General features: G+C 40.5%; 1 protein-coding gene across 2 annotated transcripts; it reads left to right on the top strand.

The window, feature by feature from the left end:
• On the top strand, positions 637 to 6,636 carry LOC109225879. Of its 2 annotated transcripts, XM_019390687.1 has the most exons (3): positions 637 to 735; positions 963 to 5,717; positions 6,302 to 6,636. In XM_019390687.1, exon 2 carries the CDS (start codon positions 974 to 976, stop codon positions 5,684 to 5,686), a length of 4,713 nt encoding a protein of 1,570 aa, XP_019246232.1. In that variant the 5' UTR covers positions 637 to 735; positions 963 to 973; the 3' UTR covers positions 5,687 to 5,717; positions 6,302 to 6,636. The 2 variants fall into 2 exon arrangements, with proteins under 2 accessions (XP_019246232.1, XP_019246231.1); XM_019390686.1 differs by having other exon boundaries at positions 642 to 5,717.

Here is a 7,993-nt window from a genome sequence, read left to right as displayed (position 1 = left end):
GCTTTTTAAAAACTCATTTTTTAAAAAATTCCAAAAACTTGCAAAATTTCACGGACAAATACATGTTTTTTCTTAATTCTGAAAAAAAAATATCTATGAACAAACGGGTCCTAAGTAAAATTACTTTAAGTTTTTCTGTGTTAGAAGTTAGAACTTTGTTGCTGAAACACATTGCTCTCCCATTTGGCCATAAATCTTGGCAACTTCTTTTTTTCATTTTTTACAAAAAATATTATTTATTTATGGAATATGATCAATTTCTAAAAATAAATTTTGATAAAAAAAACTCTAAGTTTCCAAAAACCAGTTTTTGGGCACCTTCCGTGTACGCCCTCCCAAAGTAACCAGCATTACATTATTATAAATTGAACTTAGGCCTCTAACTTTTACGAATTTCCTTTTTATGCCAATAAAGTTTCCTGAATAACTCAAAGCGCACGTACTTCTCCTGCTATACGAGCAGTCAAATCAAGAGCGTGTCAAGATATCGTTGGATAGTCACATTATCTTACTGTGGAACAGCAATTACGTTTCAAAGATTCAGAAGCAAGGACAAGCAAACACTTAACTCGGCTTATGCTTTTCTGTTTCAATTCATTTTCAATTTTTCCTTTTTCCTTTTTCTTTTCCTTTTTCCTTTTTCCTTATTATACAAACCCTTTTCTCCCTCTCTCTCTCACACACACACACACAGTAAAACCTCAAAAACTCAGCTTTCGTGAGTAGCTCTAAAAGGTAAAATCTTTTTCTCTAATTCTTCAGTTTTCTTGAATTGCTCCACAGAATACTATCTGGGCCTATGCTTTTTGTGCGAATCTTGAATTTTTCATGCTGTTTTCTTGATTCTGTAGATCCACATGCTTAGATTTGTTAGTCTGTGCCCACTAGGGTTTTGGAGTTATTGTCTTTAGGGTGATACTTGATATGTAAAGTTGAAAATTTTCTGCTCTTCTTGTACCCAGATTCTGTAACTATGAATGAGCAAGAAGGGGTAAGTAGAGTCACTAGTGTTTCAGAGCCCACTGTGGGTAATACTGGTGATGAAACCCTAGTGGAGAATTTGGGATGTGAGGGGGATGGCGGGGAGATAATGGTGGAGGTGGTAGGTTCTGATGTGTTTGTTGATGGGGTTTGTGGTGATGGTGCTGAATTGGGGCATGAGGGATCGGGAAAAGGAGCCGATGCTTATAGGGATTCTCTGTCAAGGGATGCTGAGGATTCATCTAGGAATACTGGAAATGGGGTTGAAGGTGTACTTTATGTTGCAGGGTCATCCGGGGATGTTTCTGTGACATCTGGCGCTGAAATTGTTCCGAGTGTAACAGCTTGTACTGTTGTACAGCAAGTCAGCTTCGGTGATGCTGAGGGTAATGTTGTCAGGAGCACTGAATCTGTTGGTTTGACTTCACCTGATGTCGCGGGCGATGTTTCCGAGACAGTGGACAATGAGGCTGCGAGTGAAACAGCTGATAGAGTTTTGGAGCAAGTCAACATCAGAGTTAGTGAGGAGGGGAATGTTGTGGGAAGCTCTGTATCTGTTAAAGAGAGTGCTGGTTTGACACTGCAAAGAGTGGGTCTTTCTGATGATGGGGTGTGGAATCCTGGAATTGAACTTCTGGCTGGATCTTCTTCATTTGTGCCAATAGACAGTTCTAATATTGAGGCTAGCAATCTGAGAATGGATTCTTCTGAAAAAGATGAAACTTCAGTCACAGAGATAGTTAGCCAGGCTAGTGACAAAGATGTTGCCAATCATGAAAGAGTTGAGTCAGGGGATGGTGAATTGGTAGAAAAAATACATTCAGAGGTTGAAACCATGGAAACCGATGTCCCTGATCAAGAGAAAGATGACTTGAGCAACAAGGATGAGAATTCACATACTGATGTTGAAACCATGGAAACCGATGTCCATGATCAAGAGAAAGATAACTTGAGCAACAAGGATGAGAATTCACATACTGATGTTGAAACCATGGAAACCGATGTCCATGATCAAGAGAAAAATAACTTGAGCAACAAGGATGAGAATTCACGTACTGATGTTGAACCCATGGAAACTGATGTGTATGATCAAGATGGTGGGTTCCCTAACAAGGATAATAATAGCAATTCTGTTGATGACACAGTTTCTTTGAGACCAAACAGTCCAATCCCTGAAGATAAGGGAAGGGATATCAAGGTAGTTAGTGGTGATTCAAGAATATCAGTTGAGCACGCCCCAGCTGTACATGATCACTCCTTAGGCATCAATGGTAACACTGCGCCATCGTACCCTGGCAAGCAAGAACATAGCTTGAAGGAAAATTTGGCAGCAGAAAATGGGGCTATTGGTTCTTCTTGTGAAAAAGCAAACCATGCTGAGGTTCGGGAATTTAAGGTTGATACCATGCATGAAGATAAAAGCGATCTTGCTTTATGTACACAGCCAGAAGCTTCTCATTTGGAAGCCCAAACTGGTAATCTTAAAGAGGTGTCTATGGATGGTAGTGAGGTCTCAATATTAAAAATACCAGTATCCAGTGATAAAGATGGGATCTTAAGTGGTTCAGACGAGTTGCCACATATACAGCCTAAGGTAGCAGATGGAGTTAGTGAAATTCCTAGTGATGATCTCCTACTGTCTTCTGAACAGGCGAGTGCTCATGATACAGGAAACTTTGAGGAGATGGAAGTCGAGGGGGTTCGTCACGGGACAACTGGCACTTTGACTTTTCCCATGAATGATGAAAGTCTGAAATTAGTGAAGGTTGACGCCAGGTTGGAAAATGATGCGGGAATTGGACCCTTGGAAACCTCTCATGAACCAGCTTGCAGAACTGATGGAGATAGTGTTGAAATGGACAGGGATGGGGATGCCCAGCTTGGAACTGCCACAACAAGTTTAAGTTGCACCGTGGATAAAAATATTTTAACAGCTGAAACAACAGTGTCTGTTGAGACTATGGTTAGCATAGGAGAGATGAACACGATGGATGAAACGAACAGAGTAACCCACTTCCTGCCGGAAGGATTGGAGGGGGACATGTCGCTGCAGCGTGTTGACAACGAGAGCTTATTGCCTTTTGATGACTATGCAGGAAAAGAAGGCGATCCCAAGATGAGTGCAGTGTCATCTAACGATGATGTTTTGACTGAGACTTCATTACTTCAGGATACTGACAAAACTTCAGATTCTGATGCTGTTAATGGGAAGTTGCCTCTTTTACTAGAAGATAATGACTTAAAGGTCGAGGCTGAACAGAAAGTGGAGACTAAGGACACTGCTCTTAGAGAGGATCCTACTCAAGCTCATGATTTGGCTCATGATACAGAAGGTGTTAGTACAGGAAAGCATTCAGATATTACCAAAGAATCTGAATCTACTGCAAATCAAGAGGGTGTAGTGGAGCATGATCATATGCTTGCTCTTGAGATGGATCATGAGGCTGGGAATGCAGCAACTGCTGATAAAATGTCAATTGAAGAAAGAAACTTTAATGTAGAGGGTGCTATAGAATCTCAAACTGTAACAAATTCTGGTGCTGATGTCCCTCCTCCAATTGGAGATCAAGTTGTAGAAACTTGTATTTCTCATACCAGCAATGCCGAGACGAATCAAGCCAATGAGTACCATGATTCCTCGAAGGAAAATGAGGGTCTTGTTTTCCGTGCGCATGCTGCAGAAATGAAGGTTGCCGATGAACAAGAGAAAGGTGAAGTTGAAAAGCTTCATGCTGATCCTGTGCAGGAATCTTCAGAGCAAGACAAAGGAACTGAAGAAGTTGCTTCCGAGACTAGCCACACAGTGATGTTGAATGAGAAGCCTGTGAGCTTGTTGAAGATGCAACCTGGTTATCTCATTCCACCGCAAACTGATGACGACGAGTACTCTATATCTGATTTAGTCTGGGGAAAAGTCAGAAGCCATCCATGGTGGCCTGGACAGATATTTGATCCTTCCGATGCTTCAGAAAAGGCCATCAAGTACCACAAAAAAGACAGCTTTTTGGTTGCGTATTTTGGAGACCGTACTTTTGCTTGGAATGATGCATCTGTGCTGAGGCCATTCTGTTCTCATTTCTCCCAAATTGAGAAGCAAAGTAATTCAGAAACATTTCAAATGGCTATAAGCTGTGCTTTGGAAGAGGTTTCTAGACGGGTTGAGCTTGGTCTTGCTTGCTCATGCACACCTGAAGATTCCTATGACGAGATTTCATGTCAGATTGTGGAGAATACTGGGATTCGTGAAGAATCAAGCAAAAGATATGGAGTGGACAAATCAACTGGAGTCACTTCCTTTGTACCTGATAAGCTCATGCACTATATGAAAGCATTAGCCCTATCACCAACTTGTCGGGCTGATAGGTTGACTCTCGCTATTGCTCGAGCTCAGCTAGTGGCCTTTTGTCGCTTCAAAGGATATCGTCTACCACCAGAATTCTTGCTAAGTGGAGAATTGCTAGAAAAAAATGCTGAAGTTCCACATGCGGACAGTGCAACTGACGAAAAGGGCCAAGCTTCAGAAGACAGCGAGCAACATCCCACCAGTAAAGTCTCTGCTCACAAACGTAAGCATGGTTCAAAAGATATTTCCCAGCCGAAAAAGAAAGAGCGAAGCATGTCAGAGCTGATGGTTAATGTGGAATGTGAGTATTCTCTAGATTGTGAAGATGATCAAGATGGAAAAACAATCACTTCTAGCAAAAAGAGGAAGGCTGTTGATTCTCTTACTGATGGATCGGACAAGAGAACAAGTGTTTATGCAGCTAAAGTGTCAACCACAGCATCTGTATCCCCTAAGCCGTCCTTCCGTATTGGTGAATGCATTCAAAGAGCGGCAAGCCAATTAACTCGGTCAGCCTCACTTCTGAAGTGCAACAGTGATCAAACTGGGGCTGATGTTCAATTGCAGGACTCTCCAAAGGGAAAAGTTGTGATTCCGACTGAATTGCCTTCCCCGAATGAGTTGCTCTCACAACTTCAATTGGTGGCATGGGCTCCACTGAAAGGCTACAACTTCTTAAAAACCATCACTTCTTTCTTTTCGGGATTTAGAAATTCAGTTGCTTTGAGCCAGCATACTCGGAGGCAGAATGCATCGGCCGGAAGACCTAGTGGTGGTCGAAAGAGGAAAGCTTCACAAACTGCAGCTGGGCTTGCTGAAGAATTTGAATTCGATGATGTAAATGATTCTTATTGGACAGACAGGATTGTACAAAACAATGGTGAGGAGCAGCTATTGCAGAATGGTCAGAGTGGGGAAGGAGAACGTCAGCTTACGGTTCATGATCCAGAGAAACCCAATAAACCAGGTCGTAGACCATACTCTAGAAAACGAAAATCCATTGCGGATGATGACACGACGCCAGGTGTTCCTCCGGAGGACATTGAGAAGAGGAAGCATGAGCCAGCAGAACTCATATTAAACTTTGCAGAAGGTGGTCCTCTTCCTTCTGAAATGAACCTTAATAAAATGTTTAGGCGGTTTGGTCCATTGAAGGAGTTAGAAACTGAAGTTTATCAGGAGTCTTCTCGTGCTAGGGTGGTCTTTAAAAGGGGTTCTGACGCAGAGGTTGCTCATAGTAGTGTCGGGAAGTTCAACATCTTTGGGTCACGGCAAGTGACGTATGAGCTCAGCTACACACCAGTTATCTCATTTAAGCCGATGCTCATTACACTTACACCAGATCTGGAAGGAGCTATTTGATGATACAATTCCAAGATGATGGTAGTTACAGGTAGCTATTTGCTCATTATAGATGCACTCTTGAAAAGCTATACATTTGGATCTGATTTTTGGGTCAAAATATGCATAATCTGGCAAGTAACAACCCTTAATTTTGTGGCCTTCACTCCTCTCCCCTTTCCCAAAGGAGTTTCCATGTGTTTTCTATACGTACCCTTTCATAAGAAATTCTGAAGAATCCCTAAAATTTTCGCTCTTCTCCAAAAATTAGTCGTGCCCATATGAAGGTAGTCTTTTCACTATCTAAATTACCCCTCTCGATCTCCCAGATATGGTATTTTCTGAAGTTCTTAAAGGCTACCTTGCTGGAAAACTTTTAAGTAATATTTTGCTAGTGAAGAACTTCACCATTATAATTTCCAGAGGTAGAGTTCAAATTTTAACTACATTTGATGATTGGAAAAAATTAGTCCCTTTAGTTCATTGTGTTTGTCATGTTGCTGCTTGATTCTTGTATATTGGATGTTATCTTTCTTCACATTTAAAAACAAAAAAAATTAGCTTTCGGCACAACTGTCTTTGCTCAGGATCTTTTTTTCTTTCTTTTTCTGACTACTATTCTGCTGTGTATTGTAGTTTGAAGAAGAAATGACTATGCAGCTGACGGACAACAGTAACACTTTGATTAGAGTGGGTTTGCTGGAGTAGAGGGTGACCAGAGACACAGATGCATCTTTTTGTATAAAAGACCTCATTTCTGTCTTATGTACTTTCTTATCTCTTTGTATTGGCGAAAAGAAGAGTTGTCCCTCCTGCTGCATTAGAAATGATATGTGCATGATGCATCGATATCATGCAGTGTTCATGCTTTCGATCATCTTCCCAGTCCCCTCTTGATCTTTCTGGATGAATGAGGATGAAATTTTTGGCTGAGCCTCGGACGAAGCAAGTATAGAATTTTTTTCCAGATATACTACAGGAACATGTTGAAACTAACGGAAATTTGAATTAAACAAGTGTGGTCGGCTTAAGAGATTGTCAAGCTTAAAACATAAGAAGTGAAACAAGACCCCTGAAGCTCATTTTCTGGTTAGGCGCCAATTTCCTTGTAAGGAACTTTTTGGATGCCACTAAGTTGTGAGACAAAAATTGTGCATGAAATTGACCTGTTAGGTGGGATTTAGTTTCTTCGTAGCCAGCCCTCATGTTTCAATTTGCATGATATTCTATTTTTGGGTTTATAGATTATTACTAATATCTTTATGATATAAATGTAAATGAAATTATTAGGTATATATACCCGTAGGGTGTCAATTGGGCTCTATCAGCCACTGCTGAGTTTAAGATAATGTTCAAACTTGCATACACATAATCTGGTCTGTTTTCTGGCAAAAAATTGCAGAAAGATGAACCATAGGTTAAAAGTGAAAGACCACTTAATTTTAGGGCCATTCTTATAAATTACCCGAGCGACGTCTACATGAGCAAAATTCATTTATAGCCCATCGGCCCAAACATATATCATCCAGTAGCCCAAAAATTGCAGTATGCATTTTATAGCCCAAAAGTAATTCTAGTGGTTAGCCTAAAAGTACTTAACTAAGAGGTTCAGATCTGCAAAGACAGATCCCAGAAAGAGAGGCGACCACGCCATGGCTGCAAAGACAAACCTCACTGTCGATCCTCGTAGATGCCCCGCCGCTTCAATCACCGCCATCATCGACTGTTTCAATCCATCAATTATAGTTTCCAATTCCGAAGGTTCCCCATCAACAAGCAGAGAAACGTTCTGGTGTTAATCAGGCTAATTTACCTTCTTGTCTCTTTTAATCTCTGATTTTAGCTTCTTCAATGCTCTGGTGTTAATTCTTGGCCTATTGAGTAATTAATTGTAGAAAAGAGCATAGAAGGTTTAAAACCAGCCATTGATTTGTGAATACCTTAGGAAAGAACTGGGATTTTTCCATGTTCGAATACTATGAAAACTTCCCTTTTCCATCTTCTTTTTCTTTGAAGAAGTTGGTTTTGCTCTTGCCAAACACAACGTTTCAATATTTACAAGAGTTGGGTTGTTTCTTGCCTTTCCTTTCCTTTTCGTCATTATTGTCACTCCGACCTTTTTTTATTCCAGAAGACGTGGGTAATAGGGTTAGAGGAGTGTCTATTCATATGCTAATGGTATCACGGATTTTGTTGCTTTTTCATCCCTCAATACTCCTTTCGAGATTAAGATTGTATTAGTAAAATTGCACTATGTAAAAAGGATACATTTATGATATATTATGGATACATTGCAAGATGCACGATACACTCTATATACAAATTTTA

This window comes from Nicotiana attenuata, chromosome 5, assembly GCF_001879085.1.
Source record: "Nicotiana attenuata strain UT chromosome 5, NIATTr2, whole genome shotgun sequence".
NCBI lineage: Eukaryota > Viridiplantae > Streptophyta > Magnoliopsida > Solanales > Solanaceae > Nicotiana > Nicotiana attenuata.
This window is presented reverse-complemented; position numbering and strand designations above follow the sequence as displayed.